The sequence below is a fragment of the Carya illinoinensis genome, chromosome 6 (genome assembly GCF_018687715.1).
Source record: "Carya illinoinensis cultivar Pawnee chromosome 6, C.illinoinensisPawnee_v1, whole genome shotgun sequence".
NCBI lineage: Eukaryota > Viridiplantae > Streptophyta > Magnoliopsida > Fagales > Juglandaceae > Carya > Carya illinoinensis.
In genome coordinates, this window is record NC_056757.1 from 29,652,500 (window position 1) to 29,671,573 (window position 19,074).

At 34.3% G+C, this 19,074-nt stretch overlaps 3 protein-coding genes and 1 long non-coding RNA gene across 8 annotated transcripts; 2 read left to right on the top strand and 2 right to left on the bottom strand.

Annotated features, from left to right (window-relative positions):
• The first annotated feature begins 5,253 nt into the window (after positions 1 to 5,253).
• LOC122313324 (CTD small phosphatase-like protein 2) lies at positions 5,254 to 11,567 on the top strand. 4 transcript variants are annotated; one of them, XM_043128211.1, is made up of 8 exons: positions 5,254 to 5,532; positions 7,601 to 7,621; positions 8,370 to 8,565; positions 8,948 to 9,078; positions 9,233 to 9,329; positions 9,470 to 9,991; positions 10,448 to 10,785; positions 10,994 to 11,567. In XM_043128211.1, exons 3-8 carry the CDS (start codon positions 8,409 to 8,411, stop codon positions 11,207 to 11,209), a joined length of 1,461 nt encoding a protein of 486 aa, XP_042984145.1. In that variant the 5' UTR covers positions 5,254 to 5,532; positions 7,601 to 7,621; positions 8,370 to 8,408; the 3' UTR covers positions 11,210 to 11,567. The 4 variants fall into 4 exon arrangements, with proteins under 4 accessions (XP_042984145.1, XP_042984144.1, XP_042984143.1 ...); XM_043128209.1 differs by having other exon boundaries at positions 5,255 to 5,532; positions 8,290 to 8,565; XM_043128210.1 differs by lacking the exon at positions 7,601 to 7,621.
• Positions 11,568 to 12,917: 1,350 nt separating this feature from the next.
• Positions 12,918 to 14,859, top strand: LOC122313325 (REF/SRPP-like protein At1g67360). 2 transcript variants are annotated; one of them, XM_043128212.1, is made up of 3 exons: positions 12,918 to 13,073; positions 13,203 to 13,439; positions 14,222 to 14,859. In XM_043128212.1, exons 1-3 carry the CDS (start codon positions 13,065 to 13,067, stop codon positions 14,672 to 14,674), a joined length of 699 nt encoding a protein of 232 aa, XP_042984146.1. In that variant the 5' UTR covers positions 12,918 to 13,064; the 3' UTR covers positions 14,675 to 14,859. The 2 variants fall into 2 exon arrangements, with proteins under 2 accessions (XP_042984146.1, XP_042984147.1); XM_043128213.1 differs by having other exon boundaries at positions 12,920 to 13,073; positions 13,206 to 13,439.
• Positions 14,860 to 15,360: 501 nt separating this feature from the next.
• LOC122313327 lies at positions 15,361 to 16,833 on the bottom strand. The gene is made up of 2 exons (XR_006243355.1): positions 15,983 to 16,833; positions 15,361 to 15,746 (listed from the first exon to the last, which is right to left on the bottom strand). It is a non-coding gene; the product is annotated as an uncharacterized LOC122313327 (long non-coding RNA).
• Positions 16,834 to 17,222: 389 nt separating this feature from the next.
• LOC122312742 (secreted RxLR effector protein 161-like) lies at positions 17,223 to 17,822 on the bottom strand. Its single transcript, XM_043127405.1, has one exon. It carries the CDS (start codon positions 17,820 to 17,822, stop codon positions 17,223 to 17,225), a length of 600 nt encoding a protein of 199 aa, XP_042983339.1.
• Between the last annotated feature and the right edge of the window lie 1,252 nt (positions 17,823 to 19,074).

The following is a 19,074-nucleotide window of genomic DNA, read 5'->3' on the forward strand; positions in this document are numbered from 1 at the left end:
TTTTATATTAGATTTTATTTATAGATCACTTTTTTTTTCCTCATGTGATCAATGTTGATTTCTCATGCAGGGTGTTATATGTTGGATTGTATACATGAGATTTTTATTTATATATGAGATTTTATCATTTATATACATATGAGATTGTTATATTATACATTGTTGGATTGTGAAAATGAAAATAAATATAATTGTTGGAGGTTGTTGAAGATTATGAAAATAAAATTAAAAATTAATTAAAAATAAAAATTAATTAAAGAAATATGAATAATAAAAAATAATAATATTTTATTATTATAGAGAATGTGATGGCTAATCCAATATAAATTTTAATTTTTGAGTGATTAGTTAAAAGTAAAAAAGTTACATATTTTTAAAATTTTAAAGATTAAGATAGCTAATCTAATGCAAATATTCTAACTAGCTAATTACTTAGCAAATAAAAAAAATACCAAAAAAAAAAAAAACGATCATTTCAATGAGGTAGCTTCTTGAGTCCTTACAAGCCTGCAAGAGATAAAATGGGGAAAAAGACATGCGGGCTTCCGCTCCAGCATGTAGTTCCATTCAAAAGCAAGAAAACTAAATTCTCCCATCTCTCTCACTAATGGTAGATCCCGTGTGTTTCAAAAAGTAATTGAAAATTCGAAGACGAAGTAAATTATCATATTATATATCTATATGAATATTAATATGAAAATTAATACAAAAATAAGACGTAAAATAAAAATAATAGGAACTAGTAAATGAGAATGTGAGAAAAAAAAATTAAACAAAAGTTAAACAAAACATAATAAAAAATGAAGAAAAAAATAGACTTTACATATAAGTCAACATTCTATTTAAATATATAATTTTAACTGTTAAAAGTTTGACAAAAAGAGATTTTGAATGTTTATGATGTTGCTTTAGTTTCATATAAGTGGACATGTGTATATATGGAGATATGATACATAAAAAATATTATAAGCATTTATAGTAAAAGGAGAAGAATTAAACATTTCATTCTAAATAAATTCATACAGAATACATTAAATCAATTAAATTAATTTGTACATCTAAGAATATAACAAATCTATTAAAAAAATAAACCTAATGAGAGACAAAATCATTTGCACAAGAATCATATGATGTCAACTATTTTTGTTAAGTACATGTGCATTTATATAAATATTAAAAAATAAAATTAAACTTCTTCGAATAAAAATGAAAGAACGTATCTAAAAGAAAGAGTAGTGGAAGCACACGAAATCGATAACAAGCGAATTTAATAACATTAAAATAAATCGCTAACTTGTATATAATGTTTATATTTCTTTTTTCACTTTTTATCATGTTTTGTTTAATTTTTGTTTAGATTTCTTTTCTCGCATTTTCATTTATTTTGTACTGTTTTATTTTTATTACTGGTTTTTTTTTTTTCAACTGCGTATACATGCAGCGGCGCGTTACCCTTAGTAGTATATATATTGAGTTTTGCTATATACAAATATAATTACGTACTAATCTATATATTAATACTGATTTATTTATACTTAAAATTTAAATTAATATTATTTTTAATAAAATTTATTTTTTAATTAGTTACATTATATTAATATATAAATTAATACATAATTATTCTTACAATTATATTTTTTGATCGTCGTCTCTTTCGGATTGGTGGGAGATGACTCTTGAAGGCCTGTTTAAACTCGTGTATTTGGGAAAGCCCAAGGTAGGGCGCATGTATGACGTGGGGTGACAGTGGACAAAGACAATAGATTTAACTTTTACAACCAAAAAACCAAGAAAAGAAAAAAAAGGAGAAAGGATTAAAATCTTGAATATATGGATAAAAATCATGCGAATATATAAAAGGGGGCGGAAGACAAGAAGGATAGAAGATAAGTAGGAAGAAATCGTATTCCTCACCCCCTTCTTAGATGCTGTGGTAAATTATTTGGAGCAACAAATAGACCTTCAACATTGAATTTTATTTGAGACTTAGTATATATAAATCAACTTCCATGTATATGTATACGACCATCCCAACCAGACAATGAATTTAAAAAGCTATGTGCCAATGTCCTTTGTTAGTGTCATCTATAAATGGTCCATTAGAGGAAGAGTTTTGCCATGCAACAACTGTTCTTCACTCCACGCCCCCACACGGCTTTTCTTTCTTTATTTTTTAAATGTCAAACCCTCATCATTGAACCTAACCCATCTCTCTCATCTACTTATCTTTTCTCAATTTCTCTCTCTTCGATCTCTTCTCTCTCATCAAATCCCCTCTCTCCAACCTCTCTCTCTCTCTTTGACCTCTCTCTCTCATTAAGCTCTCTCTCTTCGACCAATAAGAGAAAATTAATGAAAAAGATAATCATGAACCACAGCGAGCGAAGCACGACATATAGAAGTTTGAGTGCAAGCAAGAGAGTGAAGGAGAACAGCAAGCCATGTGCCACGAGTAGGGATGTAACCAACCAAACAGGTTTGGTTCGGTCTAATTTTTTAGTTTTAATTAAATGTCAAATTAATTAGGAAAAAATATAACCAAGTTTAAAATTTTGAAAAAATTATCAAATTGTAAAGTCTTGAATAAAAAGGTCCACAAGTACTGAGTTAATATATGTTGTAATATTATTAGTTTTAAAAATAAGAACTAAAAAGATAAGTATAATACATAAGTAATTTATTTTTCTTTTATTTATTTGGCTTCTAAAAGCTGGATTTTCTTTTTCCTAGCTAATATATACAAACCACTAATATATATTAATATTACTAAATTAGTATTACTAATGTATTATGTATTTATTAAAATGAATATGTTGAGAATTTATTAGGCCATAAAATGTAATTAATATATATATATATTATATTAATAACATGTGATCAAACAAATTACAAATGTTCATAGTTAAGATTAAAGTTTATGTTATAAATTATAATTTGTAATATAAAATTATTTCATTAGTGATATATAATTATATATAAAAAAATATTTTATTATTTATATAATATTAAAATTTTAATTCGTATATATATTTTAAAACTAGTATGGTCTAGAAAAACATACAATCGAAATCGGACTGGTTCCGGTTAGTTTTTACAATATAAAAACTGGTTTCAAATCAAATCAGTCCAGTCTGAACCGGTTTTCTAGTTTAAACTTTCATCCCTAGCCACAAGAGCTTGAAGAGACTCGGCCACCATCCTCCAGCTTATGACCCTTCTCTTGACCATCATTTCCCATAAGCAAAAATTGAAGGCATTGCACAAATTGTACGAGAACGAGCTGTAGAGAATGAAGAATCCTTTTTTGGTAGTTTCAAGAGACTAATCTCCCAAGGAATTAGATCTTGTTAAAAGTTTTACGGAATTGGGCTTGATCTAAAAGCTAAGAAGTTCAAAAATGGGGATTGAATATGAAGGGTCATAGATGTTTTATGTAGCAAAGTTGAAAATATAGATAAATTAGTAAAGAAGAGAAGAAGGGAGCACGAGGATTTAACGAGGAGGGGAAACTCAAAATGCAGAACCGGTTAACATGCAGGATGTGGGGTTTGGCACAGTGGCTGATGAGAAGATTTATTCTTAAAGGATTTTGGAAACGGCTCTATGTTGGAGTCCAACTGGCACCCAAAGCTCCCATGGTTTGTCCTAGAAAAATGCCAAACTCAGGCATGGTTTGCGTAGGCATTGCACACGATTTATGCTAGCCTACCACGTTCAATTTAATGAAACAACACATTTTGACTTAAATGTGAGTGGGCTTGCAACTAGCCAGGAGCAACAAATATGAAAAACACATGGGCAGGAATCGTGTTTGGGTAATATTGAAACGGTGCATTTGTAAATAAACTCAACATTTTGATGAACAAATGACCCACCCGACATCCCTCCTCTCTCATTCTCTCATTCATTTAGTACTGCTCTTACCATCCCTAACCCTAACCCAAGCCTAACCTTGCAAGAGTCCCTCCCTACTCCTACTCTCCTTAATCTATATACCCTTTCCATTTCTAACCCTAACACTAAGCCAACAATCCCTTCCTTCTCCTCCTTCTTCGTGTATTCATTTTCATTCGGTCTCAATGGATTCACTAGCTTGCTAGTCTTCATTTGATTGGTGAGTCCTCTCTCTCTCTCTCTCTCTCTCTCTCTCTCTCTCTAACTGTTAATTTGTGTAATATCTTTAGCATTTATTGGTATTTTATAGTTTTCTCAATGTATTTGTGTTTCTAAGAGAGAATGACGTTGGGCTTATTTTGTTATGTTTGACACTTGATTTTGGTGGTAAACAATGGGTTGATATTTAATATGATATGTGGTAAGGGTGTTACCCGCACCTTGGTTTGCCACCATATCCCAGGGGCAATGCCCCGTTTGTGTGCTAGAGTGCAAGGGCGAACTCCTAGTCTGTCCACCACCGGAATGGAAAAAAGAAGAAGAGAAAACACAACAAAATACAAAATAAAACAAAAAAAATCACAACAATAAACAAAATACAATTAAATCCACAACACTATACACACATAGAATGATTCGAATTGAAACAAAAACAAAACCTAAACTACTAAAAAAACTCATGGACTAGGAGAGAAGGAGGAGGATGAGTAGCATAGGATGGCGACTGCAGGAGGGAGGGGGGGTAGTGGTAGCCACAGAGAGAGATTACTTGAGAGGGGGGATTTAGGGTTAACTTCCTCCTTTAAAAATAATGTTGTTTCAGCATTCTTTTAAAAAACTAATTTCATTATCAAAATTATATATATACATGTTTTGGGCTGGGTTTAGCCTAGCCAGGAGATGGGGTGTCGAGGGGAGCTGGCCCACCCCTAGGTCCTGCCCTTGTTTCTCTTATAGAGTGATGGACGACAGGGTGGTCGAGAATAGAGAAATATAAAATAAAAATATTGTTATAATATAATTTTTATTTTAAAATTAAAAAAATTTGAATTTTTTTTTTTTGTAAGTTTAAAAAAATTATAATGATTAGTTTAAAAATTTTATAATGATAAATTTGAAAATATTTATATTTAAATTATGTTTGATAAAAAGATGATATAAGAAGAGATAAAATTATTTTTAAAAATTCCTTCACTTTACAAGAAATACCAACGCTCTTTGGATACTCGCTCTCTCTATTCTACACCTTACCTATATAGCAGCCGTGTCGTTCGACAAGACATGTGCCTACTATATTGAGCGAGTATTCGTAATTCTGTATCCGCGAACTTAAATACTTCTAGACTACTGTGCAAGAAACTTTCAAAAATTTTCTCGGAGAAACATTAATTTTCCATCGCTCATCATTTCCCTCTCATTTTTTCCCAACCTTTGGAGGGAAAACTCCCGGAAACTCCAAACCCAAAAAGTCCCTGCTCACACTGGTAGACAGAATCTATGTGGTTTTTGTTCCTCGAGTTCCACTCGTCTCATTTTCTGAAACCAATTTATCGTTCATTTTTTTTTTTTCCCCCGATTACCGGAAAGGTTTTGTGATCCCCAGCTTTCTGATCTTTCTTGCATTTGATTGCGTATCAGGTACTAGTTCTTGTCTTTTAGTTCTTTTAGCTGAGGCAGTAGCTCTAGTTGTTATCTTTGAGTTGGGTATGTTTGGTTTAGAAGATTTTCTTTGTTTAGGGTTTGCTTAACTATAGTCCCATGCTTGTACCGTGATTGATGATTTATCATTGTATTGGATGCTTGAATTCCGGTGCTAATATGGCGTTTTGTGTTTGGAATTTAATGCGGGTTCAGGTTATTCGTTCCGGTTTCTGGCGTTTTGAATCTCTCAACTTGTGATTTTGAAAGCTTAATATGGAAGGTCTAGGTTTTATAAGCTCTTAATTCATAATTAATGAGATGTGCTTGTGTTATATATATAAGGAGGCATATGAACGTATAATGAAAACATTTATATCAATATTTTGAAATGAGATTGGATGTGTTGGTTGGAGTGATCTTTAAGACAGTTAATTTTAAACCTCTTGGGCCTGTTTTGTGAATGTTGATCCCACGAAAATGAAAGCATTTACGAATCTATGAATGGATTCAAGTAATTATTGGCAACCAGAACAGTGTTCCTGTTTCAGAATCGAAATCTTGTCATTAGAAAGAGGCTATATTCTGTATTCCCTTATAATTTCTGTTGGAAGTATTTTCAAATGGTTATGCATGTGCGGTAGCTATTGGTCCGGTCGGTCTGTTCGGTTTGACCTAATTATTTTATTATTTTTTCATCTTTTTTTTTTTCGTTCCAAATAAATTAATAAAAAATTATTTAAATTATTAAATTAAAATTAAGTGAATTATTAATATGGATTATGTGACTAACTTATTAAAAAAATATTTTACTATAATTCTATTTCTGATGCTGATAGTTACTACTTACTAACTTAGATTTTACTTTTTAGTATGCATAATTATTAATAATGTCATACATTTTATATATGGTTAATGAATATCAAATAATTTCATTGTACATAGATTATTCATGCTTGCTTGTAACTTAGGTATTTAAAAAAAATTACCTAATTATTTTAATTAAGTGTAAATAGTAAAGTATGTATGAATATATGATGTATTAACTATTTACATATAATGACATAAATTATTACCTGATTTATAAATTATTATTAATTGATAGCATATATTATTTTATATTTTATATGGTCAATGATAATAAATTAAATAAAAATTACATCATTAACTTATATAATTACTATATAAAAATAATATATTAAATTATTAATTTTTTAAAAAATATATATAGGAGTTCTATCCGGTCCGGTCCAAAATTTGTAGACCCTAAAACTAGACCGAACGTCATCGGTCCTCATATTTTGGGACCGAGACAGACTGATCCATAATTTGGTTTGGTCCGGTCTGGACTGAAAATTTCGGTCTGGTTGGTTTTGCATGTCTAGATTGAATTATTTACACCCCTAGGATCAAGCCTAAATTGGAGGGCCTTAAGTGCAGGGAGGGTGACAAATGAAGTGGGCCCTATAGCATTTACTGCTAGTTTATTGCTGCCCAAAATATTTATATGTGCAGAAATAAATGCTGTAGGGCCCACTTCATTTGTCACTCTCTCCCACTTTAGGCCCTCAAGTTTGGGCAAGAACTTGAAGGGATCTTTTTCAGTTTTTATATGACTATGGAGAATCTGTCATAGAGACCAGACCCCCCCCCCCCCCCGGCCGCCGCCGCCGCCGTAGGGCCCACTTCATTTGTCACTCTCTCCCACTTTAGGCCCTCAAGTTTGGGCAAGAACTTGAAGGGATCTTTTTCAGTTTTTATATGACTATGGAGAATCTGTCATAGAGACCCCCCCCCCCCCCCCCCCCCAAAAGAAAGAAAAAGATTATTTTTTATTTTATTTTTATCAATCAAGATAATATTTATTATACTTTTAGTTTTGAGGGGTTTTTAATCTATTATTTGTATTTCATTTAAAGTGTGTTTGATCGCAAGCTATGTTCTTATGCCATGGATTTAATATCATGCATATACTCAATTCATACTCACTCAAAGTCCTTTAGCTACAGTTAGTAATTTTAAGTATGAAGTTTAATGATTATTCTCATACCGTTTAACCCAATTACAGGTATCAATTTTATCAATGCAGGTATCCATTTTATGTGGTTCAAAATATTTTCCAGCAATTGTGATGGTTTTTTCTATATCAAAAAGATATTTTTTTAGATACTCATCTATTTTTTCTCAAAGACAGAGAGCTGGGCCATAATAGAAATGTTGATTTTTTGCAAGAAAATATGTGAAGTGCTTACCCCCAAGAATAAGCTATTATGCGTGTGTAAACATGATATGTGTGAATGAATTAATTCTGTTTAAAAAAATGAGGATCAAGGAAAATGTTTGGAATGCAGAGTCAATGTTTCTCTAGGGAATTATATGAAGTGAATGTTATAATTTTAGATATAAGAATTTTGAATAATTATTCCTAAAAGCTCACATCGAGCTAGTGCCATTTGAAGAAAATTATGTGGACACAAAAGAGTCAAACCATTTGCTTTATTCTCTTGTTCAATAAAATGAGACTTTTTTTATACATAAAACGAGACTAGATCTAGTATGAACTAGCAATCATAACATATAAGTATAGAAATTCTTGTTAATGAGCTGCTAAACGTTTGCTTGTATACATGTTGATTTTTGCTAATCTGACTGTTTGGAGAATCTTGTTTTTATTTTTCTGAAACTTTTGAACAATTACTTTGTTAAATGTTATTTATATCAAGAAGTTTCATACCATCCTTTGCTGTTGTCCACTAGATATTATCATGAAACATGATGACTTTTGTTGAGAAGCTGTATTTTGAACTGTTCCACTGAAGCCAAGGTGGTATTGATAGTCATTTCAAGGTTGGAGTCTTCTTCCCATATAGAATAGAATGCAAACAAAGAAAAAAAAGTCTGGAGGAAGTGCCTTTCAAGAGCATGCCAGTCCCAGGGTTTCAAGAGCTCGGCAGAAGGCATCTGAAAATGCACAAGCTGTAGAAAAAGAAGTTAAAGACTTGATTACATCTTCAGCTAGAAAGCAGAGACTTGGTAACTTGCTACCTTCTTACTTGTTACATAATAGCTTCAGACGCATTTCTAAGAAATAGTATTCCACTCTCAGTGTCATTCATTTATCAATCCCTGTTATTTTCTTAATTTTTTAATCTGTTTATTTTGTTGTGTCATATTGTCAGTTTACGTTGACTTTTCTTTTTGAAATAAGTTTCTTTTTTCCATCTACCAGTACATAAATCATGATCACGCATGAATAGTTGTTCTACAAGATGTAGAAGTACATAAGTCACAATCACATATGAATAATGTTACTACAAGATGGTTCTACATGTCTTTTCAGTGCACTTTTTTTTCCCTTCCTTTATCTTCCTTTATAATTAAATTTTAATTTTCATATTGCCACCATAACTTTCAGCTGGTGCTGTTACCAAGAAGGAGTCTGTTTTGGAAACAAGTTTAAATGATAATTATGAGTTGTTGCATAGTGAGGCTTCTGATGTCTGTTTGGGGCATGATGGGGTTAATGGTTCCTCCATGGATTGTAAGGTAATTATTCATCCATACCATGCATGCAGGGATGATGATGTCTCAGTCTTTCATGCAAACGCTTTTCCATAAAATAAAATCATAGGATGATTAATATGAGATATTTGCAAAATGTCTAAGATTCTTGTGTGAAATTTCCTAAAAAATATTGCAGAGTCGCAATGAGGAAACTGCTCATTGCATGATGGACACCATATTTTCTCCAAACTTCCACATTTCTAAACATGTTGCGGGGGATATTCCAAGTGGAGGTTGGTTACTGAAATTGACTCTTCAATTTACAAAATGCAATTTTGTTTCCTTCGACTGATTGGTATGGAGATACCAGAATATAATCTCATGATTGCCTATGTGTTTGCTAGTTCATTAACCTTACTTTTTCCCCTTCTAGTTGATTTTGTCCAATACTTCAGGACTGGAGACCAGGTTGATGTGTTGAATGTTCATATTGATCAAGAAACTTCCGAATCCATTGTTGAGGAAGAGAAGAATTACACCAAGAACACTATGACTTCAATAACATTCCCTGTTGATATGGAAGTAGATGCAAGAGGGTCATCCGGAATTTTGAATTCAGAGAAACATGGATACCAGATGAATTCAATTGGTAGAAACGTAGATTCTTGTTGTGATTTGGATTTGGATGGAGCAAGTCTTCCATCTGAAGTTTCATCTATATATCTTGCCATGCAAAGTTCTAAGCTTGAATGTGTTGATGAGCACGGTCAGGATTCTATGTCAACCGATGTTTATGTGGAGGATGATCAATATGAGGAATTTGATGACTTCGATCCTTATGTTTTCATAAGGAACTTACCAGACTTATCATCAGTTGTCCCAACTTTTCGCACCATGCTGCTACCAAAACAAACACGGAGTTGCCCACCTACTACTCTTGTTTTGGACTTGGATGGTAAGGAAAAATGGGAAAAAGGGTAGTATTTTCTATAATGTATCAGTTTCATCACTTATGTCTGGTGATGGATGAATCTGTTCCACATTTTTTACCTTTTTACTTTTTAGTGCTGTTATTTGTCCTTGTATTTGCCATTAATTAAATTGATGGATGGGCATTGATCATTAATTTTATCCTTCTAACATTGTAGGATGTGTGGTGTCAGTAGAAGCCCAAAAAAAAAACTGTTGCCTGTGGTTCTCTGCATTTTGATAACTCATCTGATTGAAGTTTAGGAGTGAAAGATAGTGCCACTCTTTTCCAGGGTGCCTGTCATTTTTTTCCTGTTTTCTTGCTTAAGTGTGGACATGCTTATCTTGATTTAACGTGTTCTTGAACTGCAATTACCTGTTGAGGCATCCCTTAAACTTTTGATATCTATCCTTGTATGCTGAGAGAGAGTTCAATTTGCAGAAACTTTGGTGCACTCCACTCTAGAACCTTGTGATGGTGCAGACTTCACATTTCCTGTTAGTTTTAATCTCCAACAGCATACAATCTATGTTCGATGCCGTCCTCATCTCAGAGATTTCATGGAGAGAGTTTCCAGCCTTTTTGAGATTATTATATTTACAGCTAGTCAAAGCATTTATGCAGAGCAGCTACTTAATGTACTCGATCCGAGGAGAAAGGTGTTTCGTCATCGTGTTTACCGTGAGTCTTGTGTTTATGTGTATGGAAATTACCTCAAAGATTTGTCGGTTCTTGGTCGTGATTTGGCTCGTGTTATCATAATCGACAACTCTCCACAGGTACTGTTGTAACCTGATTCTCTTCTACAAACGATTCTGCTAGTGTTGAACATCATGAACTTAGAAAAATTATGTTCTTTTTTATAATAAAATTCAACATTGAAAGTATGCCAATTATGCAACGTGCCACACATTTATGTTGATTCTTTAAACGGGGCATGCTCCATGAATGATGTAAATTTTCTTAACAAGTATGTTGATGTCTTAGGCATTTGGGTTCCAAGTTGACAATGGAATACCAATTGAAAGCTGGTTTGATGATCGCTCAGATAAAGAACTGCTTTTATTGCTTCCGTTTTTGGAGAGCCTGGTAGGGGTTGAAGATGTCCGGCCATTGATTGCAAAGAAATTCAACCTTCGGGCAAAAATAACAGCTGCTGTTTGTCCTCTAAACTCAACTAGAGGAGATCCTTATGAAAGATGAGCTTCAATGTGAATTCGTTTATACAGTTTGTAGCTACTGTACTGGCTTTTGTCCTGTATTGTTGGACTGTTTCTCTAACCCAATTGTACTCTATGAAGTTGGGTTGCGATTTCAACCAGGAAGAAAGATGCGATTGAGGATGTAATCAAACCAACAGCTCAAAACCTTGTATACAAGGAAGATGGCACTCAGTACTGCTCCATGGATGAATTAGCTAGACAATAAGTATTCTCAACTTTTATCTTATGTATGTATTATGTTGGGAAGATGATGAAGTTTGTAATGATGAAAACTTGGTCTTTGAACACTGGTAGAGGTCATTTGATTTTAATAAAGTGGCAACTGTAAGTTTTATTTACCAGTTGTTGTCGATTAAAATTCTTGCACTCGTTTAGTTTCCATTACCACAAGCAATTGCAAGTCATTCTGTGGTAAAAAATCAAATAATATTCTATTACGTGCCCATAGGATTTCCAGGCTCCCATCATAGAGTTGGGGGGGAAAGGCCTCGAAAACATGGGAGAATTAGCTGTGAAAATTGCACAACTGAAGGAAGGGAAGATCCCTTTTCCACGGTCTAAATGGATTAAAAATGCTGTGTTTTTCACACAAGTTGAAAAATCTAACCTTTGAGGATGCCAAGTAAGATACCATTTTTCCTGATACCGTCTGCCAAAACAGTTGGTCCAATTGAAGCACACTAATGATTATTGATTACATCTAAAACAATTTATAATTATTATGAGCAACTTGCAGCCCACGGATTAGCCTTTACAATTGAGTTAGGTAAGATAAATTATTGAATGAAATCTCACCCAAATCTTTTAAAGGAATGAAAACAGGAATAGGAATTTGAATTTTAGGATAGACACTCCTGATGTAATAAATTGACCTCAATCTTTGAACCGTCAAGTGAAATTGACCCATTTCCAATACCTGTGGGCCCATTTCCCATTCCATTCCACGACTTAATTCAACTCTGTCCACAAGTTTTGCTGATTAGGGACCTAGGTGACCCATGCATTATTGAAAGCCACTTCAGTTTTCTTCAACCAATCAAGTTAAAAATTTTAAGAGGTGGGGTAGTTTTGGAGTGGACTCTGAAAATCAGAAGTCTGCATTCACATTTTTTAGGCCATTAGATTAAGGGAATATCTTATCGAATGAACTTGCGAAAGTTTTCTATAAATTACACGTAGGTTTACGAAAAAATCAATGCAAAAAATACATTCAATCCCGAAACTATTTCAATACTAATAATAAAAAAAAGGTTCTTTCGACTCGATAGACAAACTGGTAAAGCACATCCTTCGTGCTGTTGGTATGAATAAGACTTGCTTTTAAGAAATTTAAAAATATTATTTTTTTCAAATCAAATTTTGCTATATCAATCATTCCATGTTTGCTTTACGGATCGATTTTTAAATAAAGTCTTTTTATATAAAAAAAAAAAATATATATATATTATATTTTATAAAACTTATAAATAACAAAACACTCTGGAGTTTTCGACGCCCAATGGGCCCCCAAATAACATAACATAAAGGAAGGTTCATTGGAGACTCAGACCAACAGTTCATTCATCAACACGCGTCTTTCCCGAAACCTCTAGTTCACTCAACAAGGGCCCCACCCACGCAAGCTCACGAACCTCACCGTCTTTCTCTGAAGGGCCCCACTCAAACCCCTCCATCTCATTTCAACCGTCCGATCTGACCAAAGTTGGAAAAGGCTATTCCTTTCGCCTTTACTATAAATATGACTACCCCACTTATTTGTACGTTTCTCAGTTACGACCGGGCACTAGAATCTTCTGTGAGCAAACGCAAAGGAAATCTCCCTAGATTCCCAAACAATGGCCTCTGTAAGCTCCTTCCTCTTCGTGGGAAAATTCCCCAATCTTTTCTCTTATCATTTCATATGTATTTAATTCATAATCTTGTTCATTTCTTTGGTCGATATCTGATGCTGTTGTTATTGTTGATCGTTACAGCAGGAAATGGAGACCGACAGAGAAAATCAGCACCTTAAGCATCTAGGGTTTGTGAGGATGGCGGCGATACACACGTTGGTGTGTGCGTCGAACCTGTACGACTACGCGAAGGAGAACTCGGGGACTTTGCGATCCACCGTCGGGAGCGTAGAGGGTGCCGTGACCACCGTTGTCGGCCCAGTGTACGAAAAACTCAAAGGAGTGCCTGATGATCTCCTTGTTTTCCTTGATAAGAAGGTGCCGAAATTCCGAATTTGGTTTTGATCGTTTGCTTCTTTCTATTTGGATCTTAATAGATGTTCGAGTGTATGATGTGGATCTGATAGTTGTTTAGTTTACGACGTTGGATTGGTACGGTTATCTTCCCCATAGATTTCTTAGGAGATGGAGTTCTTATCATTGAATGATTTAGATTGGGTCTGAATTTTTAATTATTTCCATTCTTTTCTATTATAATAAATCTCTCAACGACTTTATACGGACCGGAACATAGAGAAGCTGGAACATAGAGAAGGTAGAGGGATGTTTGGATGCAAAAATATTCTCAGCCATAAACAATTAGACTTTTTTAAATTTTAAAATAAAAATAATATTAAAAAATAATATTATAATAACATTTTATTCTTTTTTTTCATTTCATCTCATTTTACTATCTAAACTTACCCTAAGATCTCTTAAGAAGGTATGGGAACCAACATGCATCCGGAGGTGTTAATGATCAAAAGTTTCCAAAGTCCAAACTGTTTAGCGTTTGGAGTATTTGTGCTTGTTGTGTTTATATGGCCTTGCAAGCATCAATATATATATTTTTGTCACTTTACAATGAAAAATAATATTTACAGTTATGGAGTGTAGTATCGTAGAATATTTTTGTAAAAGATGAATAAATACGATATTCACAAGGAAAAAAAAATGAATTTTTTAATAGTGGCATTACTCTTTTAGTATGGGCATGGACGAATTTCACCGTCAATGTCGTTGTCTTTTTAGATGAGTTATTTTTTGTTTGATTACTGCAGGTAGATGAAGCTTCGCACAAGTTTAATGAGCATGCACCCCCATTTGCGAAGCAGGTTGTGAGCAAAGCTCATTGTTTGATTCAGAAGGCATCCCAAAAGGCTAGGAAGCTGGTAAATGTGGTTCAACATGGGGGTCCTCGTGCTGCTGTGCATTATGCTGCTACAGAGTATAAGCAGTTCATTCTGTCCCTAAGTGTGAAGATGTGGGTTGCACTGAACCAGTGTCCACCGTTCCATACGGTGGCAGAGAAAGCTGTGCCTGCAGCTGGTCACTTGACGGGTAAGTACAATAACGTGGTGAAGGACATGTCTCAGAAAGGTTATCCGCTCGTCGGCTATTTGCCTTTAGTTCCTGTTGAGGACATATCCAAGGCATTTAAGCAGGGTGACGCTGATAAAGGAGATGCAACAGTCTCTTCTGAACATAAATCTCATTCCTCTGATTCAGATTAGAATGGTTTCGGTTTGGTTTAAATCTGCTCGGATATCTTAGTAACCTGTTCTGTGTGAAAATTAGAATGGGTGTGGGAATGCTCGCATATGTTAGAATGTGAAAATGGGGAATGGCTGTGAATAACTTAGATATCGAAACTCTTTTCTTTTCCAAGTATGAATAAACGTAAATGGTTTTGGTTGTATCTGGATTTTGTGGCCCTGATGAATGTTGGTATTCGTGCTCTGGGGACAGACTGGTTCTGGTTCTCCAAGACACAGCCCCCCCCCCCCCTCCCCCTAACATTCATGGCTGCTCTAATATCGCAACAACCATCAGCACCTATAGAACTAACTGCTAGCAATCGGCTGACAATTTCTGCTGGAAGGAAAAAAATCCCAAGAAAAGATGGACATTTGTCGAAGAAAACGCTTCTCCAATCTTAAGAGATTGCTAAAAGACCATAGAATCTAATCGGTACTATAATAAAAACTCCGAAAGAGTGCTTTGTAAAATCATGAATTTACAATCTTATTTAAATTCATGAATTTCCAAGTATTACAAACCAACTGTTACTGCACAATTAGTTGCAAGAAAATATCACAGAATAACAATCTTAAATTTCTCCACATTTTCCTCGGGAAAAAGCTCGTTCAATCTTGCAAATGCTAATTGAGATTTCTGTATCAGTAAAACTCGTTCAATATTAGTGACCAATCACAGAAAAGTTTGTTTAATATTAGTGTATAATTGTACTTGCAATTAAATTTTTTTCATTAGTGAAACAAAAAGTAATGAATAACCGATGCTACAGTTTATATGAAATAAGTTCAACTTTGTGTTCATTGCACACATGATGTCTGTGTTGTCTTTCCAGTGGGTCTCAGTTGAGCATTGTGGCGCTCAAAGGTCCAGAACCCGTAAGGCGGGAGAGGATAGGTCCACATCTCCTTGGTCATGTTGCACCGATCCTTCACTGCATACAAGTGCTCCCTGAACTTCCTATCCCTCTCCTGGTCGTCCATCAACTTTAAAACCAAATTCTCCGCAAACTCCATTATAAATCACATCTTGATCTCTCTATTTGAACACCTTAAATTAAAACCATAGCTTAATCGGTATCATTTCTTATTAGAGTTTGACCTAGCTTCAGCAATTAACAAGCCCTATTTTATGCATTCAGGTTGAAAAAAGAAAAAGAAAAAGAAAAAGGACCTAATTCAATAGCACAATACACAAAGTCTCCAATTGAGTAGTATAAAAATTGAGAAAGAAAATTTGCAAATAAAAAAGAAACATGATCTGGTAATATAAAGCTCGATGGTTACCTGATTTCCAAAAATATGGGAACTCAGTTTTGTTGGGTACAGTTGTTGCTGTGCAAACGAGATATATTCGGGGGATGTGGCACAGTTTAATGAGAAAAAAAAAAAAAATAAAAGAAATAAAAAAGTAATCAAGGACGTGTCAAAATTTAATGAAAAAAAAAATCAAGTGACAAATATTTTTTTAGAGAGAACTTGGTGGGTTTCGTCATTCCAGTAATCAAACTTTTAAGGCACCCATGGAAATGAAAGAAAGAAAAGCACCCTTAATAACACCGGAAAGGCCAAGAGAGAACTTTGTAGGTTTTGCCATTCCAATAATCAAGCCTTAAGGCACCCATGGAAACGAAAGCAAAGAATGTAAGCTTAATAATGATTCTATAATATGGAATTAAACACTTATTAAGAATCAAAACTGAAAATATACAAGGAATCATACCTTCAGCCATTGATGCTTATTCACACACACACACTCTCTCTCTCTCTCTCACACACTCTCTCTCTCTCTCTCTCTCTCTCTCTCTCTCTCTCTCTCTCTTTGTGTGTGGCACTTTCAAGCTCTACTCACTCTATTTAGATGGTGTAAGAATGAAGGGATTGAGTTGACTGAGTTTGGGGACCAAACCGTACTATTTATAACCAAAACTTCCATCAAGTTTGTTTTGGCACTTCCAAGCTATACTCACTCTATTTAGATGGTGTAAGACTGAAGTGATTGAGTTGAGTGAGTTTGGGGACCAAACCGTTCTATTTATAGCCAAAGCTTCCATCAAGTTTTGGTGGCTACGTGTCCCACGTGTTCACTTTATCATGGGCAGTTTCAACGTTTTACAAACGTGATGAAGACTCAGATGTGGACCATTTCAAGAGCTCCTAAAATCAAGGGGAGCTGGAGATTCATTCCTTCGAATAGTCTCCGTGAGAAATGGCCAACATTCTCCCACTTAGTCCACACTTCTAATCTAATGTCTCATCTTAAACCCATCGATAATTTGTAATAAGTACATGAATCTTGGTGATAAGTTCTCTATTGACAAGTATTACCTTTCCATGTATTACTATGTATTTATTTCTTAAATATCATAATTTATGTGGCAACAATTTCTTAATGAATAAACTCTATGTTCATTCTTGGTCCAACACTGATGAATTTTCTCAAAATTAAATTGTGCGCATCAATATGAGAAAAACATCAGAATACTTAAGATTTTCATTAAAATAACATTGTTCATAAAATGAAAAATTACATAATGGAACCAAGTCCCATATTCACTACATGATCCTTGAATTTCAACGGTGACATGCCCTTAATCAAAGGATCAGCTATCATTAACTCAGTGCCTACGTGCTCAATGACCACTTTCTTTTCTTTAACACGTTCCCTTATGGCTAAATACTTAATGTTGATGTGTTTACTTCGACTCTCACTATTGTTGTTCTTGGCCATAAAAATAGAAGCTGAATTGTTGCAATATATTCTCAATGGCTTAGTGATAGAGTCCATAACTCTAAGTCCAGAGATGAAACTCTTAAGCCATACACCATATAAAGTAGCCTCAAAATAGGGGACGAACTCAGCTTCCATAGTGGAAATGGCAATCAAAGTCTGCTTGGTATTCCTCCATGATACAGCTTCATCGGCCATCAAAAAAATGTATTTTGATGTTGATTTGCGTGAATCAATACAGCCAGTAAAGTCAGAATTTGAATAACCAATTACTTGCAGATTGTCGGTCCGCCTATACATAAGTATGTAGTCTTTGATTCCTTGAAGGTACCTCATTAATTTCTTTGCAACTCTCCAGCGGTCTAAACCTAGATCACTATGATATTGTCCCAACATTCCTACAGCAAATGCAATGTCGGGTCTTGTGCAGACTTGAATATACATTAGGCTTCCAACAGTAGAAGCATATAGAATGTTCTTCATTTGTTTTCTTTCAAGATCTTTCCTTGGACATTGGTTCAAATTGAACCTATCACACTTCACAATAGAGGCTACACTTGGTGAACAATTCTTAATTCGAAATCTCTCTAAAACTTTATTAATAAAGGTTTCCTGAGACAAACCGAAGATACCTCGAAATCTGTCTCTGTAGATCTTAATGTTAATGACATAAGATGCCTCACCCATATCCTTCATATCGAAATTTTCAAAGAGAAATTGTTTCACCTCATGTAGCATACCTTTTTTATTGGTTGCTGATAAAATATCATCCGCATATAAAACAAGAAAACATATTTTACTTCCACTGACCTTCTGGTATATACATTGATCCATAATGTTTTCTACAAAACCGAATGAAGAAATTACATTATAAAATTTCAAATACCACTGGCGGGATGCCTGTTTTAAACCGAATATGGACGTCTTAAACTTGCAAACCAATTGTTCACCATCACTAGAGGGGAATCCTTCAGGTTGTTTTATGTAAACCTTGTCCTCTAGATCTCCATTGAGAAATGTCGTTTTCACATCCATTTGTTGCAACTCTAAGTCAAAATGGGCTACTAATGCCAAAATTACGCGCAATGAATCTTTCTTAGATACATGAGAGAAAGTCTCTGTGTAATCAATTCATTCTTTTTGAGTGAATCCCTTAGCAACTAGTCTTGCCTTATATCTCTCAATGTTGCCCAATGGGTCTTTCTTTATTTTAAAAATCCATTTACATCTAATGGTTTTTACCCCATTAGGCAACTCAACAAGATCCCAGACTCCATTACTCTTTATAGAATTCATCTCTTCCTTCATGGCATTGTACTATAATTCTTATTTTTTGCAACTCATGGCTAGTGAAAATGAATCGGGATCATTTTCGACCCTAGTGTTGTAGTCAGACTCTTGTAGATACACAACATAATCGTCAGGAATTGCTGATCTTATGGGCCTGATAGATCTTTTTAATGTTGTACCATCATATTCTTGAGAAATATGTGGTTCAACTTGTGGTTCAAGAGTTGCCAAGTTTAAAAGTTCTTGGCAACTCGTGAACCACTTGATCTACTGGAATGTTGTCAGCAGCTTGTAGAATTTCAACACCAGTTCGTACTTGAGGGGTGCTGTGAACAATAACTAATTTATCACTTGAGGT

What these genes read in the sequence shown, in the direction of transcription:
- LOC122312742 (XM_043127405.1), bottom strand. Translation starts at nt 17,822, where the DNA reads ATGTTGGGACAATATCATAGTGATCTAGGTTTAGACCGCTGGAGAGTT.
- LOC122313325 (XM_043128212.1), top strand. An exon ending in TTGTTTTCCTTGATAAGAAG is followed by an intron (nt 13,440 to 14,221) that starts GTGCCGAAATTC and finishes TGATTACTGCAG; the next exon opens with GTAGATGAAGCTTCGCACAA.
- LOC122313324 (XM_043128211.1), top strand. Translation starts at nt 8,409, where the DNA reads ATGCAAACAAAGAAAAAAAAGTCTGGAGGAAGTGCCTTTCAAGAGCAT. An exon ending in AGCTAGAAAGCAGAGACTTG is followed by an intron (nt 8,566 to 8,947) that starts GTAACTTGCTAC and finishes CATAACTTTCAG; the next exon opens with CTGGTGCTGTTACCAAGAAG. An exon ending in TCTTGTTTTGGACTTGGATG is followed by an intron (nt 9,992 to 10,447) that starts GTAAGGAAAAAT and finishes TTCAATTTGCAG; the next exon opens with AAACTTTGGTGCACTCCACT.